The sequence below is a fragment of the Heterodontus francisci genome, chromosome 1 (assembly GCF_036365525.1).
Source record: "Heterodontus francisci isolate sHetFra1 chromosome 1, sHetFra1.hap1, whole genome shotgun sequence".
Lineage (NCBI taxonomy): Eukaryota > Metazoa > Chordata > Chondrichthyes > Heterodontiformes > Heterodontidae > Heterodontus > Heterodontus francisci.
This window is the reverse complement of record NC_090371.1, coordinates 216527607-216553591: the sequence shown is the minus strand read 5'-3', so window position 1 is coordinate 216553591 and position 25985 is coordinate 216527607. Positions and strand designations below refer to the sequence as shown.

The following is a 25985-nucleotide window of genomic DNA, read 5'->3' as shown; positions in this document are numbered from 1 at the left end:
TGCATGGGAATACCACCCCTCCAAGTTCCCCTCCACGCCACACACCATCCTGTCTTGGAACAATATCACTGTTCCTTCACAGTCGCTGTTCTGACTACAATCAGAAATGGGGGAAATTACAGTCAGAAACGGGGGAAATTATATTGGGGAACAAAGAAATGGCAGAACAATTAAACAGGTACTTTGGTTCTGTCTTCACAAAGGAGGATACAAATAACCTCCCAGAAATGTTAGGGAACTAAGGGTCTAATGAGAGGGAGGAACTGAAGGAAATCAGTATTAGTAAAAAAATAGTGCTAGGGAAATTAATGGGGTTAAAGGCTGACAAATCCCCAGGGCCCGATAATTCACATCCCAGAGTACTAAGGGAAGTGGCCCTGGAAATAGTGGATGCATTGGTGGTCATCTTCCAAAATTCTATAGACTCTGGAGCAGTTCCTACAGATTGGAGGGTGGCAAATGTAACTCCACTTTTTAATAAAGGAGGGAGAGAAAAAACAGGGAACTACAGACCAGTTAGCCTTACATCAGAAGTATGGAAAATGCTAGAGTCTTTATTTTAGGGGTGGCGGGGAGGAGGTTGGTTTTATGGAAAATCCTCAGGCCCCTGGTGCAATGTACTGTGGTCACTGTTGTAAAGGAGGAAACCTGGCAGATAATTCGTCCACAGCAAGATCTCACAAATCACTATGTGGTAAATGACCAGATCACATCTTTTAGTGATGTTACAGTGGTGATGGGGGTGCAGGGGTGGGGGAGGGGTCGGAGAGGGCGTGGGGGAAGGGGGAGTGGGTTGGGGTGGGGGAATGGGTGGGGGTGGGGGAGGGGTCTGAGAGGGCGTGGGGGAAGGGGGTCGGAGAGGGGGTTGGGGAAGGGGGTCGGAGAGGGGGTGGCGTTGGGGGAATGGGTGGGGGTGGGGGATAGGGTATCTGTGTACAAATCACTGAAGATGGCAGGGCAGGTTGAGAAAGTGGTGGATAAGGCACACGAGGATCCCGGGCTTAAAAATAGGTGCGTAGCTTACAAAAGCAAGGACTTTATGGTGAACCTTTATCAAACACTGGTTCGGCATCAACTCAGGAGTTGAGTGTAGGAGTGCGGAGTTTGCAAGTTCTCCCTGTGACTGCGTGGGTTTTCGCCGGGTGCTCCAGGTTCCTCCCACAGCCAAAGACTTGTAGGTTGATAGGTAAATTGGCCATTGTAAATTGCCCCTTGTGTAGGTAGGTGGTAGGAGAATGGTGGGGATGTGGTAGGGAATATGGGATTGACATAGGATGAGTATAAAATGGGTGGTTGTTGGTCGGCACAGACTCGGTGGGCTGAAGGGCCTATTTCAGTGCTGTATCTCTCTATGTCTATGTCTTTGTCTATTATAAAGGATGTGACAGCAGAACACCTGGAAAGCATAAACGGGATTGGGCAATGTCGGAATGGGTTTACAGAAGGGAAATCATGCTTAACAAATCTACCAGAGTTTTTTGAGGATGTAGCTAGTAGAATAGAGAAGGGAGAACCAGTGGATGTGGTATATTTGGATTTTCAGAAGGCTTTTGATAAGGTCCCACATAAGAGGTTAGTGTGCAAAATTAAAGCACATGGGATTGGGGGTAATATACTGGCATGGATTGAGAATTGGTTGACAGACAGGAGACAGAGAGTAGGAATAAATGGTCTTTTTCCAGTGGCAGGCTGTGACTAGTGGGGCACCGCAGGGATCAATGCTTGGGCCCCAGCTATTCACAATATATATTAATGACTTGGGTGAGGGAACTAGATGTAACATTTCCAAGTTTGCAGACGACACAAAACTGGGAGGGAATGTGAGCTGTGAGGAGGATACAAAGAGGCTCCAATGAGATTTGGACAAGTTGGGTGAGTGGGCAAATGCATGGCAGATGCAGTATTACATGGATAAATGTGAGGTTATCCACTTTGGTTGTAAAAACAGAAAGGCATTCAGGTGCAGCAAGCAGTTAGGAAGGCGAATGGTATGTTGGCCTTCATTGCAAGAGGATTTGAGTACAGGAATAAGGATATCTTACTGCAGTTATACAGGGCTGTGGTGAAACCACATCTGGAGTATTGTGTGCAGTTTTGGTCTCCTTATCTGAGGAAGGATGTTCTTGCCATGGAGGGAGTGCAAAGAAGATTTACCAGGCTGATTCCTGGGATGGTAGGTTTGATGTCTGAGGAGAGATTGGATCAACTAGGCCTATATTCACTAGAGTTTAGAAGAATGAGAGGGGATCTCATAGAAACCTATAAAGTTCTAACAGGACTAGACAGGCTAGATGCAGGGTGAATGTTCCCGATGGCTGGAGAGTCCCAAACCAGGGGTCTCAGGATACGGGGTATGCCATTTAGAGCCGAGATGAGGAAAAATTTCGTCACTCAGAAGGTGGTGAACCTGTGGAACTCTCTACCACAGAAGGCAGTGGAGGCCAAGTCATTAAATATATTCAAGAAGGAGATACTTATATTTCTTAATGCCAAAGGGATCAAGGGATATGGGAAGAAAGCGGGAACAGGGTACTGTATTCGATGATCAGCCATGATCTTTTTGGAATGGCAGAGCAGGCCCGAAGGGCTGAATGGCCTACTCCTGCTCCTATTTTCTATGTTTCTAAAATCCTGGCACTCCCTTCCTAACAGCACTGTGGATATACCTACCCCACATGGACTGCAGCAGTTCAAGAAGGCAGCTCACCACCACCTTCTCAAGTGCAATTAGGGATGGGCAATAAATGCTGCCCTGACCAGCGACGCCCACATCCCATGAACGAATAAAAAAAATACAAGGAGACTTTCCTGTATTTTGGGAACTGAAGAAATCTAGGCAGTTGGTGCCATCCATCTCTTCTCATTTTTCTAATTTTAATTAGCTTTTTTTTAGAAAGATGAGCTCTTTCTTCTTTCTCTTATTTTCATTACTGCACATCTTATTTTCGGCAGACATCTACTAGACTGCAGTATCATCCTGGTTAGCACATATAAATCCAAATACATCTTTTATTTTCACTATGAGTCAGATCAGACTGTGGTTAATCTGTGGCAGATCTATGTCAACAGTCCTGAATAAATATATTAGTGTCTGACTGTGATCATTATTTTCACTAGAGAGTGAGCCGTGCAGGCAATCATGGCATAATTTATGATAATCAAGTTCACAACTGAAAATAACATAACCCTGTGTGATTATTATTGCAACAAGAGAGCACTACCATTGTCATGACCATCATCAGTGTCAAACAAAAGTTCATTACTGAGAATCAATGCAATCGAATTTCAGATTTATTTTTACACACCAACATACTTTAGATAACTCACACAACATCTGAAAAATGAGCAAGAGCCAAGGGACTACTGCCAAGCAAAAGCAGCAGCAATGATGTAATGTTAAAACCAATTCATTCATGGCCAACTGACTTGGGCCAGATCAGCTACCATCTTAGTTAATTAAAAAAAAAATCCAAATGACATGAGTACTAGTTTCAGATCTACCCATTGCAGTCCTCTCTAAGATAAAAAGACATCATCTGCTTCCACAGCACATTCACCACAATTGTTTCTATATTCTCCTTATGAGCTTTTCCAAGTTAACCCACAATTAGTAGCTTTCTTTTGGAAAGCAGTTTCATTTTTGATCAAGATGGTCAGGTAGTGCCTCAAGCAGAGAAAAATCTACATAAAAGCAATAAGTCACATTCCACCACTGATATCACTCCGCTGGTGATGTTGTCTCTTTGAAGACTCTCATCCTGACGCTCAGAAATCTACTCTGCTGTCGCATCTCAGAAGGCCTGGCTGGTTATGACAGGCCCTTCTTCCTCTCTGTCTCTTCTTTAGGATAGTCCTGATGCTATATCACAGAAAGATGATCTGAGATGCTGCCTCTCCCTCCACTACTTCCAGGAGCTGCTTTTCATAATGCTAGTCCTGTTATGTTCTCTCAAAGGGTTGTTCTCGGAAGACCGTACTTGCTACTGCCACTCTGAAGGCTGAAACTAAGCCTATGAGTGAGGGGAAGTGTGAGGTTATTCACTTTGGTAATAAGAATAGAAAAATAGAATATTTTTTAAAAAGCTTGTAACATCTCAATGTTGATGTTCAGAGAGACCTGGGTGCACACGTATAGGGAACACAAAAAAGTTAGCATGCATTTAGCAAGCAATTTGTAAGGTAAATGGCATGTTAGCCTTTATTGCAAGGGAACTGGAGTACAAGAACAAGGAAGTCTTGCTACAATCGCACAGGGTTTTACTGAGACTGCACCTGGAGCACTGTGCACAGTTTTGGTCTCCATATTGAAGCAAGGATATACTTGCCTTGGAGGTAGTATGGCAAAGGTTCACTAGATTTATTCCTGTATGAGAGGGTTGTCTTATGATAAGAGGCTGAGTAAATTGGACCTATATGCTCTGGAGTTTAGAAGAATGAGAGGTGATCTCGTTGAAACATACAGTATTCTGAAGTGGCTTGATGGGATAGACACTGAGAGGTTGTTTCCCTTGGCAGAGGAATCTAGATCATGGGGCACCGCTGCAGGATGAGGGTTGATCATTTAGGACTGAGATGAAGAGACATCTCTTTATTCAGAGGGTTGTGAATTTTTGGAATTGTCTATCTCAGTGGGTTGTGGATGTTCCATCGTTGAGTATATTTAAGGCTAAGATTTTGGTCTCTTAGGGAATCAAGGGATATGGGGAGTGGGTAGGAAAGTGGACTTGAGGCTGAGGATCAGCCATGATTGTACTGAGTAGCAGATCAGGCTCAACTGCTCTTATGGTCTATTCCTATTTCATATGTGCTTATGTTCTCTGCTCCAGTGTCTACTCCATGTGGTCTTCCTATGCATGGCCATGATGTTCCACCTGAAAATGCTGTCCTCTTGAAGCTTCTGGTGATTATTGCCTCACCTGAGAATGATAGGTTTGTTGCCTTTCTATAGTATGTTCCTGCTGACTCCATAAAACATTGCCAGCCTTCTTATCCAGAGCTTTCTTCTTGTCTGCCCTTTCAACAAATCTGAGAAGTTTCCATTCATTGAAGCTCAGACGAAAACCCCTCAAGTAGCCCAGACAAAGAAAGCCACCACAATTTTTGTTGCATTTAAGACTGTAGCGTGCATCACAAGTAACTCACAGGAACACAAGAAAAGGAGCAGGAGTAGACCATATGGCTCATTGAGCCTGCTCCGCCATTCAATACGATTATGGTTGATCTTAGACTTCAACTCCACTTTCCAGCCCGTTCGCTATATCCCTTGATTCCCTGCCAGACCAAAAATCTGTTGTTCCCAGCCTTAACTATATTCGACGATGGAGCATCCACAACCCTCTGAGGTAGAGAATTCCAAAGATTCGCAGCCCTTTGACTGAAATAATTTCTCCTCATCTCAGTCCTAAATGAATGGCCTCTTATCCTGAGACTGTGCCCCTGTGTTTTAGATTCACTGACCTGCGAAAACAATCTCTTAGTGTCTACCCTACTCAGTCCCTTCAGAATCTTGAATGTTTCAATGAGATCGTCTTTCATTCTTCTAAATTCCAGAGAATTTTGGCCCAATTTACTCAGCCTCTCATCATAGGACAACCCCCTTCATCCCAGGGACCAATTTAGTGAACCTTCACTGTACCACCTCTAATGCAAGTATTTCCTTTCTTAAATATGGACAGCAGAACAGCACACAGTATTCCAGATTTGGTCTCAACAAAACCCTGTCTAACTGTAGCAAGATTTGTTTATTCCTGTACTCCAATCTCCTCATAATAAAGGCCAACATGCCATTTGCCTTCCTAATTGCTTGCTGTACCTGCATGCTAACGTTTTGCATTCCTTGTACAAGCACGCCCATGTCTCTTTGAACAGCAACACTTACAAATTTCACAACTTTTAATAAATATTCTTCTTTTCTATTTTTATGACCAAAGTGAATAACTTCACGCTTCCCTACATTATACTCCATCTGCCATCTCGCTGCCCACTCACTTAACCTGTCTATATCTCTTTGCAGCTTCTCTGTGTCCTCCCAACAGCTTACCTTTCTACCTCGCTTTGTATCATCAGCAAACTTAGATACATGACTCTATGTCTCTTCATCTAAGTAATTGATATGGATTGTAAATGGCTGAAGCCCCAGCACTGAACCTTGCAGCACTCAATTATTCACTGCCTGCCAACTTGAAAATGCCTTTAAAATCAGCACTTATTGAAATGAAGCATTCCACTGTAACTGGATGCTTTGACGTATGAGGGAGAACCCCCTTAATAACAGAAAAACTGATAATCTCCTTTTCACCTGCTGGGAAAGTGACTTACAAAACTATGGAATGAAATATGGCCCATCAAGTCTGTGGGCAATGGCACCAAGAATTGTAGTACTAAACCCTACAGAAAAGAATGTCTCAGGTTCAACCTCTGAATTATTCTGCGTCAACGGACTATGGCAGATGTAGGGTTGCCCTAAACACCTTCAATGCCCTGTGGTTAGGGAGGGATAAAGTCAACTGCGATTCTCACTCTTAATCGCAAATTTGTGACTCCAGTTGAAGGGCCAACCTGTGAATGTCAGCTAGGGGCACAATTAAGTTCAACTGTGATGCTGCCACTGCTCTATTTACCTGTTGCCAAATCTGATCTGCGAAGAATGGTCACTTGTGCAAAGATCTGTACCTGTGAAAAAGTACCCTAGCAGAAATCATCAGGAGAGGAAATGGTGGGGGGCAGTTGGATGCGGGCAAGGAATTGGAAACAATTTTTTCAAGTTTTCCTGTGTGCTGGAAATCAGAATTTGGGAATGCTCGGTTCAGCTCAAGGTTCAGTGGGTAACATCAAGTTCTGACTGTCAGGATTAGGCATCAGGATTAAGGCCAGTTTAATAGACGATACATTAAGTAAATGACCCTTTTAAGTGTTCATTTGACCAGCATACACAACTGGAATGAATGCCATCAGATAAGGAGGATTATACTTTGATTTAATTCTAAGTATCAGAACATTAAAGAAGAAAAGAAAGGTTTTCAGTCATCTCCAGCAGCCAAGGAGAATTTACAAATCCTTTATTTTAACATTATATAATTTTAATTTTGGTAATTTTTAAACATGCCAGAATGCTCACATTCATAAATGATATAATTCAGCTGAAAAGTGTGATGATTGCTTGCATAGTATGTTCATTATGTAGGCCAAGTCTATGGAAAAATGTATTAATCAAAACACAATTTGGTAGACATTAATCATAACTTTTCTATTTTGTTTGTTTTATGTTTAATTTTACCAGCATCTGGAATATTTCGGCCAACAGTGGCAAGAGAGAGCCTAGCTTGTGCTCAATTTCACAAAGGAAACATAAGAAAGTCTTAGGATGAGGCAGGTATTAGAGGGAGGGTGCTAGTTTAGAGGACTGGAATTAAAGATATGGACTGTAGTATGATACACGGGTATCTCTGCTGAACCAGATTAAGCTCTGTGGTTAATGAGCTCACAACAAGAAGAACGCAATGCTCAGAGTTTCAGAGAGAAGGAGACCTATTCCCAAAAAGGAGATGAGATCATACAGGGAAACATTCTAAGCAAATCAGTGTGAGATCAGGATCTAAGCATGTGTATATCATGCTGCAGGTAATATAGTACAGTTCTATACAGGCTGGAACTGGAGTCAATTAGGATGTGTATGAGAAAGTTCTGCCAATCTGGATGTCATCCTACTAATGATGTGTTACTAAGGTACTGGATACTAAATCAAAACAAATATCAACTAAAATATTCAGTACACAGCCTGGGACAATTCTTTTCATTTAAAGCACATTTTTCTCCTTATGCATAGATTTAGGTCCATGATCATAATTTAATTCAGTACAATTGAGCTTACACTTCACAGTGAACATTTCTGGTTTGCCTTTTCCTTTATATGTTACTTTGTTCCTCTGTGCTTTAGTCCTTAAACATTAATTACTCAACACAGAATAAGATGTGATTAGAAATCACATTTTAAATTAATGCATTGATTCATTCATATGAAAATTTTTTGTCTGTTACTATAACACGAGTATTAATCTAATAATTTTATCACACAGCATGCTTTCCCCCATATAATTTTTTGGATTGAAGTAACTTGGTTGCAAATTGTGACCAGTGCCTTAAAAGAATAAAAAATTGGATTGATTGCTAAAATGGTAAGTGAAAATAAAATTCAAGTTTATGCTTGTTTATTAAGCTCTGATTTCACTAAGTACTATAGTGCAACTGCATTTTTCATAGTGATTTGATTGGGGTACCAAGGTTGCACTGGTGTTGAGTGAGAGAAAGCAGAGTTCCATGGATGTGTGGTCAGTCCCTATGGAGAGTGCTGGTTTCCAGCCTGTGCTGCCAATGAAACCTCTAATGACTGAAGAGTTGACAGAAAAGCCAGCTCTTCTCTTTCATCAGGAATTAGCAGTAATCCAGCTCTGGTTTTTAAGCCTTGTAAAATGAAAGTTTAAAATCATACTGAAATGACTGAAGTCATATTGCAATCAATGCATGGTGTCAGGAAGTGACCTCCCAGTCAGTGACAGCATCTGATTCCTTTGTAGTAAGCAGGACTATACTGCATGTTTGATGTCAGTGTTGTACTAAGTGCTGCACTAACACCAAACCTACAGTATAACTGGGACATGAATGTTGTTTTCTTTTTAATTGTCATAATAATTCACATGTCAGTTTGTTACCTTTGAGAAAAATGTCAAATTGGATCGTGGCATCTGCTGCAGCCTATCAGGGTGAACTTTGATTTGATTGTCAGTACATAAGGGATTTGCAGCAAGGCTGACATGTTATGCAATATGTGGACAGAAGGTCTTGAAACTGGTAGCAACTACAGATTGCAATGGTTGAAGGATGATCCCAGTTTATGGCCCTCCAATGGGGTACCCTTGAGCACTCAGGATTAAATGTCCGCAGGGACTTCTCCTGATCATCATCGTAACTTCAACGGAAGCCCCATGGGACAGCGTTAATGCAATTTCTTTGAGTTTCTGCTGCTTTTCCATTAAAGTTAGGGAAGACAAACAGGGGGATCTCCACGGAAACACATCCCCAACAAGTGACAGTGACAGCATGTGCCGATGCTCCTGTGCCTTGAATTAACATATGTTTGTGCTTCTCAGAATTTTGGGTTGAAGAATTAGGAAGTGATTTTGATGTGAGGCATACATTGGTTGGGTGGTAGGCAGAGAAATTGGGATACCTGCCTGATGTCACTAGCAAGACGCCAAACCATTTTGATGGCCAGGCCTCAATTCAGTTTTGCAGGTAAGCTGGCTGTGCATTTCCTGCACCCTCTCCAACTGGGGAGAAGGAAACCCGGTGACTCATTGGTGGAGCCAAGGAATAACTCTGAACTAAAGGGGAAGGCTAGGCTAATTGCAGGGGCTTGAAGTGGGAGGTGAGTAAACAGGTTGGAACACTTCTTTGGCAGCACAGGAGAAGCTGTCATGCTTATCCTAGCCATAAAAATGCTCCAAAAATCACACAGTGTTTCAACATCCTCCAGCAATCCTTTTAAGACATGCTGGTCTGGCAATGTCCTACAATGCTGTCATAGGCAGGGCTTGCGCAATATCTGCGACATGTATTTACCCATCAAAATTGCATGGGTCCTGTGTACACCAACAAAAATATATGCACCACTCAACAAATATTGTACAATGGGGAAGTGACATGCACACAGCTCCTGTTCGTTTTCCCCTATTGACTGATCATAATAATCTATATCAAAGTCAGATTTAACAATTTTTCTGGAATCTCAAGATAAAATTTCTTTCAGACACACATTGGTTCTTATTTAATTTCTGTTTCCAGTGTTTTCTTTTTCTTTTAGCTGCTCTGTGATTTTACTAGATGTTTAATGAAGAACAATGTGGAAATGTCTTACCCAAAGCGATTCCTGCTTTTTGGATAGATACTGAAGTGTGAAGAGTTGAAAAAGTGTACTGTTCCTGAGTTCTGCTCACTTTAGAACCTGAAGCAGCAGTATAATTCAGTAAAGTGGTGGTGATGGCTGTAGACGCTTGTTTGTCTGACCTCTGACTTGTTGGTACTTTCGTAGAGATAGATAGGCCAATGGTGCTGGCACTGGAGCTGTCATCTGGGATGGCACTGTTGTTAACTTTCTCTTCCTGGTTTGTGATATGAATATCACCAGGCCAGCCACCTGTAGTACTATATAGTCTAGTGGTTACAACAGTATGGTTATCAGATGAATTGGCACTGGAAGCAATTTCAGGATCGAATGTTGTATTCAAAGTCTCTCCACTTGATGAAATGGTGCTGAAATTGGTTTCATGATCAGGTGTTGAAGCAGGATTCAAAGGTTCTACACTACTTGTTTGAATTGTGATTGCAGTTTCATTGTCAGTTACAACTGCCAGGATACCTTTAATAAAAGAACAATAATTAGTTTTCCATCTATTGAAATAACCCTTCAGAACTACAATACCATGTTGAACCATTTTCTGCACTGAACTGCCCTAATTACCTAGTGCATACATGTGGCATGTTACTAAGCCATACAGACCAGCTTTACTTCTCAGTCCATTCTAGAAAAGCTGATTTTGACTAGGACATGAAGTGGACAACTATAATTGACCTTGGATAGGGATAACATTATCAAAAGGATGCCCTGACTGTTATCAAGTGACTCCTGCCGGAATGTGCATGTACACAGAAACTGGATGAGGACTGAATGGACTTGTGATACCCAGCAGTAGAACAGCTTGTCAACATTCACTGTCCACCACTGAATGACCACTATGGGAGGAACAAGTGAGTTGCACTTAATGTCAACTCTGATTTATTTTATTCTTTTTCTAAACATTCCCTTTTCCACCTCGATGTCCTCTCAACAGCAGAGGTAGTTAGATAACATGACGGTGTGCATTTAGGTGTGTACTTTGACACCTTTACTGTCATTGATTTTCAAATTCTCACCCTGATTTTCAAGCCCCTCTATGGCCTCATCCCCTGTGTCACACTTATGAGAAATGTAGCGATTGAAACTACAAGAACTCACCCTGAAGAGTTATAAAAATGGACGTTTCTTTTAAAAAAGTGAACAATGTGTTCCAAAATGGCCCCCAAAGGTTACAATACGTAGCTTTGGATATTCAAACTGTCTTCTGGCTGGTACGAACAGAAGAATACCTTCATAGCTAAGAGGTGTCAACTTCACCCATCCTAAACCCATCCTGAAATGTTCCTGAATTGAATGTGTTCTTCTGAAACGAAGAAGGTGTGATGTAGCCATATCCTGGGCCAGTGTTGGTCACTGCAGGAAAGAAGATCCCTGTCTCCCAGCAGAGGCAAGATGTAACAAACTTTTACCTTAAAAATGCAGCCCTCATGAGAGAGAGAGAGAGAGAGACTCCCAGAAAGAAGGATCAGTAAACAGCTGGTCCAGCTAAGGGCTGGGGGAAAATCCAGCAAGTCATTACTTTGTTGTAACTTCTACATTTTTAACTTATGCAACAGTGAAATTGGAAGTGATCCTCTGTCTTCAAACTGAACTTTCAACCAAAAGAGAAATCTGCAAACACCTCAGGCTGGCAACGAAAACTTGACTTCTGAGAGAATTCAACAGGTTTACAGTGAACCCCAAAACCCTATCTCACCTGAAAACCACTTACCCCTTTTCCTCTTTATCTGTCTCTTTGTGTGTGTGTGCGCGCGCGCGAGTGAGTGAATATGTGGGTGGATGCAATTGCAACAATTTTGGGATAAGGCATATTGCTCAATAAATAATTAATGTTCTGTTTTAAAACTACAAGAAAACCTGTTGCTGTCTGTTTATTTGACAAATAAAATACAAAGCAGTTAAACCCTAATAAAAAAAAACACTTGCTGCAGTCAGGTGGGAGCTAAACAGTGGGAACCATCCACATCCCTCACCACATGGCTGTAACACCTCCCTATCTCTGTAATCTCCTCCAGCCCTACAACCCTCCGAGATATCTGCACTTCTCCAATTCTGGCTTCATATGCATCCCCGATTTTAATCGCTGTACATTTGGAGTGCTCTCACCTCTTGAATTCTCTCCCTAAACCTTTCTGCATTTCTATTCCTGTCTCCTCCCATAAGATGCTTCTTAAAATCCACCTCTTCAATCTGTCCTCATATCTCCTGATGTGCTCAGTGTTAAATTGTGTTTGATAACACTCCTCTGAAACACCTTGGGATGTTTTACTGTTTTTAAGGCACTATAAGTGCAAGTTGTTCTTATTGTTCTATATAATGGTCCATTCGACGTAATATACTATCTTTCACAGGTCAAGACAGTCTTTTTCTCCCCTTTCCACTTTTCCTGCAGCCGTTATGTTGTGATGCAATTTTGTGGTTTCACCAGCTCTCCAGTATTAGCCCAAGAAGCTAACTTTCATGTTTAACACTGAGGATCATTGAGTTATTTCTGCATGGGCCAGTCCCATGGCTGAGCTCAATCCTGTTTTCCCCACAATATCTACATGCACACTTTCCAGATGGAGTCATTGGAGAGTCAAAAGGGGCAGGAGCATTGGCTAATTCTTTTTCCCCCACTAGTCCAGAGGCATTGGGGTCAATTACAGCTGTCTTCAGCCAACTCAGGCATCAAACCTTGAGCATTCATTGTCTGTATAGTTCACTACCATGTTACGTAATGCACTTACCCACCGAACCATCAGGTGAGCCAGGCAGTTGAGCTGATTATTGATAAAACTAATTACCAATAGTCTATTAAAATTTCAGCCACTATGGGAACTCAAATGTACAACCATAGCCTTTAACAGATATGCACCTAGTTTTCATGGAATCTTTTTAATCAGCAGCAACTGACAACATATTAAAAATAAGTTAATGATTGATTGCTCAGCAAGTATTAATTCCAAATAGAAGCTTAATTAAAAGAATTGTCTAAGCAGTAGGAAGGAAGGCACAATCTTAATATTTTAGGTAGCATCTTATCATGTTCTCAGGGCACCCGAAAACACTTTGCCATCAATAGATTACTAGGAAGTGGTGTCTTTGTTCTGTAGTTAAACACAGGATCTAACTTGCATAGAGCAAGGTCCCACAAACAGTTAATGAATTGAAGATCAATAATATGTTTTTGATTGTATTGGTTGAGGTAGGAATGTTGCTTAAGACACTGAGAAAACACACTTCCGTACTCTGAATAGTGCTATGTGATCTTCTACATCTTATCTGAAAGATAGCACCTCCAAAATAGCAGCACTCCTTCAGTACTGCATTGAAGTATCAGCCTCAATTAAACACTCAAGTTCTGGGTTGAGCTTTTGCATATATTCTTATAAGGACCATAAGCATGGAAGTTTCAATAACTAGCATTGCTGAGAGTGTAGAAATGCAGTTCTATATCTACTGTTGCAACCAGGTGAGATAGGGGTCGCGGATTCCCTCGCAGCCTTTGCCTGGTCTAACCATAACAGGGTTTAATTTTAAAAACACCGTGTTTTTAGCTCCCCTCCTCCACCCACCCCCCCACCCCCCGCCAATCAGTGAATCCTTGTTCACTGCTTCCCAAATGTAAGGCAAAGAAATTAAATCAGAGAGGTTTTCTTAGATTTAAACAAGAACGGTGGAAGTTTATTAATCTTAAACTCTAATTCGGTTAACGACTACGAGTACTCGACGTGACCATGCTAGCATGCATATGTGGTAAACACACACGCAGATAGAGACAGAAAAAGTAGAAGGAATAAAGGGGAAAAGTTTGGGGCAATATCTGGTAGTTATTTACGTTCCTTTAAGTTCAATGTGGAGTCTTTGGTTGCTGCTAAGACTTGCTGTTCGTTGGGACCCAGTGCACACTTTAACTTGACTCGATGTCGGAGTCTTTTCTCTCTTCATGTTTAAGCGACTTCAGTGGGTCCAGAGACTTGTGAGAAAGTGAGAGAGAGCCAGCCAGGAAACAGGCTGTCTTGTTTCAGGTTCCGTTACAATCTGCAGTCTGAATTCAAACTGTCCTGTGTCTAGTTCAAAAAGCCTGGACCAGCCGGTTAGTCATGTGACCAGCTGGCTTAACCACTCCTGCGTTTGTGGATTCCTAAGCTCTCGGTGGGAGTGGGGGGACGGGGACGTGTAGTGCTGTCCCTTACCCCAACACAGTGAGCAATTCTTTTGTCTCTCCAAGCACTGTCTCTAAGTATGCAAATGTCCTCCAGTAAAGTTTCTGGTGATCTCTTTTTAAACAAGTCATTTCTTCACTCCAGCAACAGTTTAAAATGAATGTTCATAAGACAAAATTAATATGCCTCATTCTTGGCAGGTGGGGGCCCTCATGGCACCTCCACACCCAATGGAATGAAATGCATTTTTTAAAGAGCATTTCATTAAAAGGGACTAGAGAGAAGATAAGTACAAGAAAACACACATGCATCTCACTCATTCATTCAGGAATCCTAACAGTTTTTACAGCCTGTTTTTTCTTGGTAGCAGTGCTGCTTTAAACTGCCCTTTTTGGCATCCCAATAAACATGTGGTTTTTGGGGAAGTTTTTCAGTTTGTATATTTCCATGACTGTCTAGGGTGTCTTTGTTCTTGTTGAGGTCTGCAGGGCGAGGGTTAGATTTAATTAGTCCTAGGTTGGAGCTCTGCTCGGGGTGGCGGTAGTGGTTGGTTCCACTCTGAACTCTCTTTCAGTGCTTTGATGAGTCATGCAAGGGCTTTTCACCTTAGGGGAAGGCTGGTTCCCTTTCCTCCTGACTGTGGGGGAGAATTATTTGCTAATTTTCCTTTTGTCCTCTCGGACACTCCTGCTTGCAGATATTTGCCCAGATTCAAATGCACTCCCATGCAGCATTTTGACTAGGTGAGGCATCACCCTCAAAGTTTCTTTGACCTCTTGAGGACTTTCTTTGTCTCTGCAGGTTCTTGTAAAAGCTGTTAGCTACTCTGGTGCGGTGCTTCTAATGTCTGCATTTACACAGGAGGATGTGGGGTCTAACCTTTCAAATATTTCAGGTTGGCTGACAGGACAGTAGGGGTTTCCATTTGGGATTCTTCCCGGACTTAATTTAACCTGCCCTCTTGGCCCCTTTTCCCCTTTATTTTCTAACCTTTTGCCAGCCTGGTATCTGCCTGTCCCCTTTTGTTCTCAGCAGGGGTCCCTTACAGTTCACCAGCCCTCTGCTGGAGGGTCCTCCAAACACTGATACAGGACTTAGGACTTAGGGGTGCAGATTTCACTGTAGGTTGGGGTTTCCCCTCAACCTGGCACTCTACCACATCTTTGTGGAGTTTTGGCCAGTCAAACTGCTGTCTTATGCAGACTTTGATTTTGCATAAACCGACATGTACAGCCATTGTAATCTCATGTGCCATTCTTAATATTTCTCTCCAGTACCTCTGTGTCACCACTAACTGGTGAACCACTGTCCACTCCTTGCTCTCAGGTCTGTGAGGAGAACTCCATTTCCTCATCAGTACCTCATTCTTTAAATAGTAGGAGTCAGGGACTCCCTCTGCTTCACTTTCAGATTGGGCAGCCTCTGCTAACTCTCTCAATACTGGGTCAGCTCACTGAGCTTCAGCTAGGGAAGATCCATTTAATTCTGGGTCTTCTAATTTTCCAAAGAAAGTCTCGGACAGACAGACCTCAAGGTCATCTGCCTGCAGTTCCAATGCAATCTCCTCTGGGGAGCTGGTTTGATCATGGCCTGATTCATTACACATTCAGGGAAACTGCAGGGGACCGTCTCATGCCACTGCCCTGTCTCTCTGATCTCCTGTGGCCTCTCTTTCACTACTGGGGAAACTACCACCTTCATCCCCGCCAGATCATTACCTAGGAGCAAGTCAACCCCGTCCACAGGCAAACCAGGGACAATCCCTACGGTCACCGGTCCCGAAACTAGGTTGTAGTTCAAGTGCATCTGGTGTAAAAGTACACGCATACACTGCCCTTCGATACCATTCACCACCATTCTGGTGTTCACTGCACTCTCTCGGGGAAAGATCAGGCTTTTTCCCAGTAAAAGGATCTAGTGGCCCCTGTGTCCCTGAGAATTACTATGGGCTTGCTTGCTCCACTCCAGGGGTATGGGATTACTCTCCCTTCAGACACAAAACTCTGAAAAACTTCAGGACTCCTATTAAATTTTCCTGCACTTGCAGCCATAAGCTTCCTGGTCTCACTCTTACTGCAGTTAAATCCATAGCTTGTTCCGCTGTGCTTTCCATCAGGGTCCCTTCTCCTTCACTGAGCAGGTGTGCCCTGATTAACCCTAAAGGTTTTCCTTTTAGTTTCCAGCAGACACCTTTTAAATGCCCTGCTTTATTACAATAGAAACACACAAGTCTCCAGGTCTCACTCCTACTTACAGCACCTTCCTTTTTGGCTGGTGGAGGGCCCCCTGTGTCTCCTGCTTTCCTTTCCCTCCCAGGACTGCTTGGGAAGTCATTCTTGGCAGGTGGGATCTTCACTGTTGGTGGCACTAACCCTGAAGATTTTTTAAAAATTGAACTCTTTATTGAGGAGACTTAATAGAAGTAAAGACACTACTATTTTTATGGGCGTCTCCAATCAAGACTCAGGCCTGGACTCCCAGATAGGCCCCACTTGCACCACTCAGCCAACCTATATGTGTCCAGATCATTTGGTGACAAGAAGGCCAAGGCCAAGGACATTTTTAATACAGGCATTGCCTTCCCTTCCCTAGGCCCCATCTCCTCTGATGTCAGTTCGATCATGGAACCATGATTGACAACAATGGAAATAATGAAGAAAAAAATAAAGAATTGCATTTATACAGGTGCCTTTCATGACCTCAGAACATTTCAAGAAATTTTCCAGCCAATGAAGTACAGGCAAACTGGAAGCTGGTAGGATTCCTGGCAGGGGCTTGGCAGCCCAGGGCCCCAGTAGGAATCGGGCCTCCTGCCATTGGGCTCTCACTGGAGATGAGAAATTCCAATCACATTTAATTCTGCCATCACAAAATGCTGCTGGAAAAATTACCCTTGAGGGTTAAGCAAAGTCAAATGAAACTTGAATATGCACCTAACACTTACCTGGCAGCACTGCCAGACCACTATTCCACTGGTTGTATATTAAAACAACTAAGTAATGATGCAATACCATAATTTAGTGAACGCATAGGGCTAGAAATTAGATCACCCCTTTTCTTGGGTACATGATTCACGACCTGCCTGCGCCAGTTCAAAACAAAGTGGGCAGCACATAAAGTTGGTGCACCCACCTCATCTCTCTGATTGTAGCATGGCCTTGAGCAAATCCCATGCTGAACCTGTTTCTGCAGTGCTGCCGGCAGCCTCTGCACACAACAGGGGGCCAGTAGTGTTCTGCATAAACCACATGCTCCAGGCTGGCTTCCCTTTTTAAAGGCACTGTCCCTATAAAAGGGAAGCTGCACTAATGGAATGCAGACTACTGCTTAATCACTTTGGAACACTTGGGGTCAAGGAAGATGTTGTCCCACATTAGGGAACAGGCTTCCTGTTCAGTGGCACTCCCCTGTAGGCAATGGTCAGAAAAGTGGAGGGCATGTTTCCGTCAGGGGGCAGGAAGCCTAAGAAGCAGATGCTCAGGAGGGAATGGGAGCAGGTGGCAAAGGCAGTTAATGCCCACAGTGTCGCACCCAGGACATGGCAGCAGTACTGAAAGAAGCTTTATGACCCCAGTCGGGTGGTCAAGTTGAGTGAATGCATCGGCATATCACACCTCAAAGGTACCATAAGTTGAAAACTGCAGATGGTGTGTCTGTGGAACTCCTGTTTTCCTCCCCACATCCCAGTCCCTCATCCCTCCCCTCCCCTTATGCTTTTGTGCTTTCAGGTAGTCGAGAATTGATGCCTGGTCAGCCACTGCAGTTTCATGAGGAATGGCGAATGCAAGAGCAAATTTCTGAGGAACAGGCACAATCACTTTGGTGGTTCGGCTGGCTTCTAGCTGAATTCAGTGGTCCTGAGGCTTTTAGTTTGAAGAGGTAGATGACTAGTTGAGTGGGTCTCGTGGAAACAGCGATGTGGATGATTTCCTCCAACATGGTTTCTGATTGTAGCCAGACTATGCAAAGCTGGTCACTCAACAAGCAGGATTTGAAACCTTATAAGCTGCAATGGATAGAGAGAGAGAGAGAGAGAGAGAGAGCGAGAGAGAGAGAGAGAGGGTCTGCTCATGTCAGAGTCCAGTTGCTTCGCCTCTGCTGCAGAGAAAACACCAGCTTAAAAAACACAGATAGGGAGGGGCTTGTTGCATGTCAGTCATTCAAACATAGCAGTTAGCAGTATTTCTCTGTCTGCTGAGAGAGCAGGTAGTTCCTTTAAACTTCCTGGGTCTTGGTTCTTGCTGGGAAATGCATTCATTTCGTGTCTCTCCTCACAAGCATTGCAGTCTAGGATACAGTGTTGCAAATTAGGTGATTATCTTAAGCTGAAAGGATGACTTTGCGGGCAGTTTGTCTTTTTAAAATGTGTTTTAAAAAAGCACAAATTCAGATCTCCAGCCAGTGGATTAAAGAAAATGATCATTCAACAAACACATTGGTGTAACACATAGAACTAGGAATGATGTTCTATTGAGAAAGTTTGAGGAATTAGGGTCCAAATTAAAACACAGAATCTCAAAGGTAATAATCTCTGGATTGTTACCTGAGCCACCTGCCAATTGGCATAGGGTCAAGGAGATTAGAGAATTAAACACGTGACTCAAAGAGTGGAGTTGGAAGAAGGGGTTTCGATTCATGGGACACTGGCACTAGAACTCAAGAAAGAGGGAGCTGTTCCATTGGGATGGAATCCACTTAAACTGGGCTAGGATCAGTGTCCTGGTGAATTATATAACTAGGGCTGTGGGTAGGGTTTTAAACTAAAAGGGTAGGGAAGGGTCTGGTGAAGGGAAATTTAGTAATCTAAAGAGAAAAGGCGAGGCAATAGGGCAGTGTAGCAATTTGGGTAAAGTCAAGTAGTCTAGGACAGGAAAGGACAGAGATTTTAACATTAATGGTGAATCAGAGAGTAAAGTCCATGCAAAGAAGAGTCATTAAAAAAAATTAAAGCCTCTTTATCTGAATGCACAGTGCATTCATAATAAGATAGATGAATTAGCAGCACAAATAGAGATAAATGGTTTCGATGTAATCACCGTTACAGAGACATGGTTACAAGGTGACCAAGATTAGAAAACAAATATTCCAGGGTATACATCATTTTGAAAAGAAAAGCAGAATGGAAAAGAAGGAGTGGTCCTGATAGTAAAGGATGGCACAAGGACAGTAGTTAGAATGGATCTTGGATCAGAAGATCAGGAAGTAGAATTAATATGGGTGGTTGTTAGGAATAACACAGGTCAGAAAACTGTGCTGGGAGTAGTCTATAGGACCCCTAACAGTAGTTATACAGTTGGACAGAGCATTAAGCAAGAAATAATTGGAGCTTGTAACAAAGGCAATGTAATAATCATGGTGGATTTTATCTTCATGTAGACTGGACAAATCAAATTTGCAAATCGAGTCTGGAAGATTAGTTTGTAGAATGCTGTCGCAACAGTTTCCTGAAATTATACCTTGTTATTTATCAATAAGTTGATAACAAGGGAAAAAATGGAATGAGAGTAAGCTAGTCAGAAATATAAAAACAGATTGTAAGAGCTTTTACAAGTATATAAAAAGGAGGAGAGTACCTAAAGTAATCACTGGTTCCTTCGAGGCAGGAGAAATTATCATGGGAAATGAGGAAATGACAGATGCCTTGAACAAATAGTTTGAGCCCGTCAATAGAACAAGGATTTTAAAGTAATTAATATAAGGAGAGGATATGTTTTAAAGAAACTTAAGGGACTAAAAGTGACAAATTCCAAGGATCTGATGGTCTACATCCTCAGGTTCTAAAAAAGGTCACTGCAGAGATAGTGGATGTGCTGGTTTAATTTCCTAAAATTCACCAGATTCTAGAATGGTCCCAGTGGATTTGAAGTTAGCAAATGGAACACCACTATTCCAGAAAGGAGGGAGAGAGAAAACAGGAAACTACAGGCCAGATAGCTTGACATCAGTCATCAGAAAAATGATGGAATCTATTATGAAGGTAGTCTTAACAATGCACTTAGAGAAGCATAGTGAAGCATAGTATGATTAGAAAGAGACATGATTTTACAAAAGAGAAATCCGTTTTTAACAGATTTATTTTAGTTTTTTGAGGATGTAACTAATCAGGTAGATAAAGGGGAGCCAGTAGATGTTGTACACTTTGATTTCCAAAAGGCATTCAATAAGGTGTCACACAAAAGGTTAATAAGCAAGATAAGGGCTCACGGAGTTGGGGGTGATATATTGGCATGAATGAAGGATTGGTTAACAGAAAGGAAGTGCAGAGTAGAGATAAACGGGGAATTTTCAAGGTGGCAGGCTGTTACTAGTGGAGTGCCACAAGGATCAGTGCTGGGGCCTCAGCTATTCAAAAACTATATTAATGACTTAGACGAAGAGACCGAGAACAATGTATGCAAGTTTGCTGATGATACAAAGCTAAGTGGAAATGTAAGCTGTGAGGAGGACACAAAGAGGCTGCAAACAGACAGACAGGTTAAGTGAGTGGACAACAAAATGGTAAATGGAGTATAATGGGGGGAAGTGTGAGGCTATTCACTTTGGTAGTAAGCATGTCAAAGCAGAGCATTTTTTTTAAAAGACATGAAACTTTGAAATGTTGATGCTCAGAGGGATAAAAACAAGAAAAGCTGAAAATACTCAGCATGCCTGGCAGCATGTGGATAGTTTTTTTTTTAAAGAAGACAGGATGTGCTGTTCAAAAGAGACATCAGACTGCTCAGTTGCCAGACAGGCATATTGCAACAGTATTGTTTATACACTCTGTTGGCAGTGTTATCCAGCACAGCGCCCTTAGTACTTAATAGAAGCTATTATTCCAAAGTAGGAAGTTCAATAAGATGAGGTGAAATACCATTCTGATATTAATTAGGGTACATCTAACATTTAGCAAATGGGCCTCTGTTACCAGAACCCTGATCACGTAAATTCCATTAAAAAAAATAATCAAATAATTTCCATTTTTATGTAATTCCATTTCAATAGCATTTTGCTGCTGCAAATCAAATATGCACCACAACATTTGGGTCACCTTTGAGGGTGTATAAACATGGCAATCTTTTTTAAGCTTTCCAAGAGGAATTGTGAAAAAAATATTCTCAGACTTAAAGAGGGGGCAGAGAGGTTGTGTTCAAAAGCAGGACTTCTGATGGTAAAATGATTGTCAATTTGAAAACATTTAGTAGGCGGTGTGTTAATAATATGTAGCATTGAGTTTTTGGTCAGATTTTCAGGCAATTTCAAGTTTAGTATACATAGGAGATTGGCACATAAATACTGCCACAAGGCAAGAATGTTTTCACCCAGTTAGTCTGTTGTTCAGAAAAGTTGTCATATGGTTTTAAAAACTATATTCCTGGACAGAAGGCTGATGCCTTTTCTAAGTTTTCTTATTGTGACAGACGAGATATACCTTTCAGCTGACCCTGTATATGTCTGGTCAATTAAGGGCTGATTCCACAATCTGGGGCTCTTAACAGGGAATGGTACTCATTCACATCAACAGATTGAAAAGTAGCCCATACTTTCCTCCACTGGTAGCTGGATCTCAGAATTACTTCTTTCACGGCTTCAGAAAGGAATAGTTAGTTATCACGAACTAACCATTACTGGTCCTTACTGCAATGATCACAATGGCCCATCCATCACCTTAAACATTCACTCCCTCCATCACTGGCGCACTGTAGCAGCAGTGTATACCATATACAAGATATACTGCAGCAACTCGCCAAGACTCCTTCGACAGCACCTTCCAAACCCGCGACTTCTACAGCCTAGAAGGACAAGGGCAGCAGACACATGGGAACACCACCACCTGTAGGTTCCCCTCCAAGTCACACATCATCCTGACTTGGACCTATATCGCCATTCCTTCACTGTGGCTGGGTCAAAAACCTGGAACTCCCTTCCTAACAACACTGTGGGTGTATCTACAGCAGATGAATGGCAGTGGTTCAATCAGGCAGCTCACCACCACTTTCTCAAGGGCAATTACAGATGGGCAACAAATTCTAGCCTTGCTAGTGATGCTCACATCCCATGAAAGAATAAAAAAACTGCAGATCTACAACGCTGACTTAACACCCATGAAATGACACCAATGAGGGGCCTAAAGCCCAATAATGAATACTGAAGATAAAACTATAGACCAATGATTTAAGTTGGGGAGAACAAACTGTAAGTATCTATTGACTGTCACTGAATCCATTCAGCATAGTTTTGAAGATGCTTTGTTGCAGAGTATGATAATCACAATGCGAGTCTAACTTAAGTGACACAAGTAGATTGCATGCTGAATTTGCCATGATTTCTGATATAAAATTCCAGAAAGAAGTTATAAATCTTGTTTCACAGCATAATTTTCTCTGGGCATGCATACTCCACTGATAACACACTTGGTCCAGTTATGCACCCATTTATCACCTTCAATCCATTACAGATATCTAAGATCGAAGAAAATAGTAACGATATGGTTGCCACTAAAGAACTTGCATAATTTAATGCTCTTGACAAGAGCATCCTGGAGCTGCCCTCTTAGTTTGTCAGTTTTTAGTTAAACTTACAAAGCCAAGAAATACATTTTAGTGGATGCCGGAAACCTAAAGTCAGTTTTGAATTGCAACTAATCTCAGACAATCCCTGAATAGAACTGGGTAAGACTACCAGAAGTCAGAAAGAAAGCCAAAATCACCCTCATGCTAGAGGAGGCCATGTGATAGCTTGCATAGGGAGCAATAGTAAGGGGCAAAACATGTAGAAAATCGTCAAAAAGTACACATTAAACCATTGGAGCAAGCACAATATTCTTTACTGCACATTAAGGAAAAACAATGTTATATTTAGATGAATTTACAAGACAGAGATTTCAGCTTACCATTCACGATGAGCAGTTTGTAAAATATTGCCAAATATGCCATAGTTATTTTCTCCAGTAGAATATTTTTGTAGACAGAAGTTTAAGTAACAAAACAAAAACGTGGCCTTCAAGAACACTTGCAATTTTTTAAAATAGATAAGGTCTTTTATTCCAACCTCCTTTAATCCTGCTCACATCATTTCCTTTTTTTTTCAAAACAGCCAACCAGTGCGCTGCTATAGATTATGTAGAAGCAGCAACAAAATTGATGATGTTAGCTTTGAGCTATTGTATACCGAAAACCACAACAGGATGTCAAATGCTATAAGGGCACAGACATTTAACTTAATATCCTACCAAACTGAAGTATACTTTGCACCTGGTTCCAATGCTATTAAGTGGTATTAAATGAATTTCATTGCACATGGGGTATTCTAAAAATTATTTTTGCTCTCATCAAGGCATAACTTGGGTCATGCATGAACCTTTCCATTTCTTTGCACTGCACGTCAGAATTAAGCACTTCTATTTCTAGTTTAATACAAGTTAAACTCCTCTGTTGTGGCTCAATCTCGCATTGTAACCAACCACAGTTAAGTATTCCCCATTGCTCATTTCCTACACCAGCCAGCCTTAAATTCTCTTTGAGTGACGTTTTCAATTCTTGTGGACATGTCCTTGCCAGGGGAATAAAAAATAAAGGGCAATTGGGCTGATTCCCATATCTGGCAAGTAACAAGACTCGAAGGAATTGTTGGGCGGGAAATTATGGGCCCATAGAAACAGATTTCTTATCCATAATCTAACAGACAGGAATGCAGGCTTGGCCCACAATTTCTTGGTTAATATTCCTTGTGTATACAGCTTCTCTGGGAGCATCCAATTAAGGAATCAGACCTGGTATTATTAGCCACTTACCACCAGTCTCTTGAATTCTGTTTTTCAGACGAGTACACATATGGGGGTGGGTGGAATTTATGAGGCCTTCGTGGTGGGTGGGGTGAATTAATTAGGCAGGTAGTGATATTTTGATTTCATAATGGTGGGTTCCATTTTAGAGATTAAGTCAACAACGTGTTTGTGACGGGTCAGGCCTCATGCCACCATGTGATGGGTTCCAATTTTTCATACATTTGCCCACCATGAATGCTCATTACCTAATAATTATTGGAAATGAGGTCCTACCTGCCAGATTACGTCAGCTGCGCACAGGAATCTCCCTGTTCACGTTTGTTTAAAGGTGATGTGCACCAGTCGGCTTTGTGCTGTTGTTTCTGAGGTAAGTAGTTTTCTTTCCTGAACTCCTCGGTGCAAGGAAGGGCAACATTGCAATGGATGCTTGGCGCCAGGCTCAGGACCAGCAAGGGTGATTCGTTTGGTGGGGGGGATTGGAGAGACTGGGGTATCGGGTGCCTGGAGGTGCGGAGGAGGAAAGCCAATGAGGGCAGAGGTTGGAGTATCGGTGCCTGAAGGTGTGGAGACAGAAGCCAGGAGGGCAGGGGGTGAGGTATCGGGTGCCTGGAGGTGCAAAGTGGGGGAATTGGTCTAGCGTTCAGGGTGTGGAGTCGGTGGTGCTGGTGGTGGTGTTGGAGGGGGGCTGTGTTTGGGGCAGATAATGTATGTGAGATTAATGATGGGCCTAAAGGGAGGGGTGAATACTGTCAATGTCAGGCTTCTGTGGGGCAAACTCAGGGTGCTGTCTGGCAGAGGGAATAGTTGCAGTCACAGGGGGCAGCTGGATTCAGTAGGGGGGAGTCCAGAGTCAGGGTTGAGTATTGGAAGGAATCATAGGGCAGGGCACAGAATTGGGCGACTACATTAAGGTGGATAACTGGAGGATCTAGGGTATAGGCACTGGGTGGAGTGATGGCATCTATACGTCAATAATGATGCAGTCCTTGTTAATGGAGAGCAGGTTCAAAGTAATGTTTGGTGGGTCAAGGGTGATGGGAGCAGGCGGAGGTTGGAAGGTGACGAACTTGCCTCGAATTTGATGCGCAAAATTTTTCAAAATGAGATGATAAATTACATGGGCATGCAAGGAATGTATATTGAAGTAGGAGGGGGCCAGATCTGGGTTGGTTGAGTTGCATATGCGCACAATGGTAGGTGCATACAACTTATCTGCTCATGAGTATAATGGTTGAGCATCGTGAGCAAACAAGTTTTAAGCCTAACGCTTGTCTCATTCAAACAGTTACAAAGCTGCAATGACATGGGTCTCATACACCCAATATTCTTGCTACCTTGGGAACAAGAGCAGAGGATGTGACTGAGGAGGACTCTTGCTGCTCAGCTAATGCAGCAATGCCAGCAGCAGGCAGCACAAGAGGGGGAGTCTGCTCAGAATGATGCCATCCAGGGAAGGCATCATAGAAAAAGTGCATCCTCAGGAATAGGACAAACTACCTTCAGACGTCGGAGAGGCAATGCCAGAGACGTTTGAGAATGTCATGTGAGATGGTCATTGAAATTTGTGGGATCATTCAGCAGGACCTGCAACCATGTGGTTTTGGTGTGAACCCCATGCCAGTTGCCTTCAAGGTGACTGCTGCACTCAATTTTTTTCACTGGCGGTGCTTTCCAGGGCTCAACAGGTGACATATGGCCCTATTCCGTCATGCCAATCATTTTATCTATTTCCCAGTCGACAAGAACAGCCAGGCAGCAAGGTTTATGGCCTTCGGAGCCATCACACGTTTTTCTAGAGTGCAAGGGGTGATCGACCACATTCATGTGGTCATTAGAGCTCCCTGGGACCAGTCAGCTGCATTTGTGAATCGCAAAGGCTGCCACTCTTTGAATGTTCAACTGGTTTGTGATTGCAGGCAAAAAATCATGCAAGTCTGTGCTCCTTTCCCGGGGAGCTCTCAAAACACATACATTTTGTGAAACTCACCACTAACAGGCAGTTTTGAAGCACCAGCCCAAGTTGATGCTGGACCCTGGGTGACAAGGGTTACCTCCTTAGGACATGGTTAATGATACCCGTGAGACATCCCCAAAGTGCAGCTGAAGAGTGATACAATGC

At 42.5% G+C, this 25985-nt stretch overlaps 1 protein-coding gene across 1 annotated transcript in view; it reads right to left on the bottom strand.

The window, feature by feature from the left end:
* si:dkey-27h10.2 (uncharacterized) overlaps positions 1 to 23146 on the bottom strand; it is a 313284-nt gene extending 290138 nt beyond the window's left edge. Inside the window, exons 1-2 of the mRNA XM_068041603.1 lie at positions 22973 to 23146; positions 9914 to 10414 (exon numbers count right to left, since the gene is read on the bottom strand). Of these exons, the coding sequence (XP_067897704.1) occupies positions 9914 to 10414; positions 22973 to 23015 (544 nt within the window). The 5' untranslated portion in view covers positions 23016 to 23146. The remainder of the gene's footprint in view (positions 1 to 9913; positions 10415 to 22972) is intronic.
* Positions 23147 to 25985: the final 2839 nt, after the last annotated feature.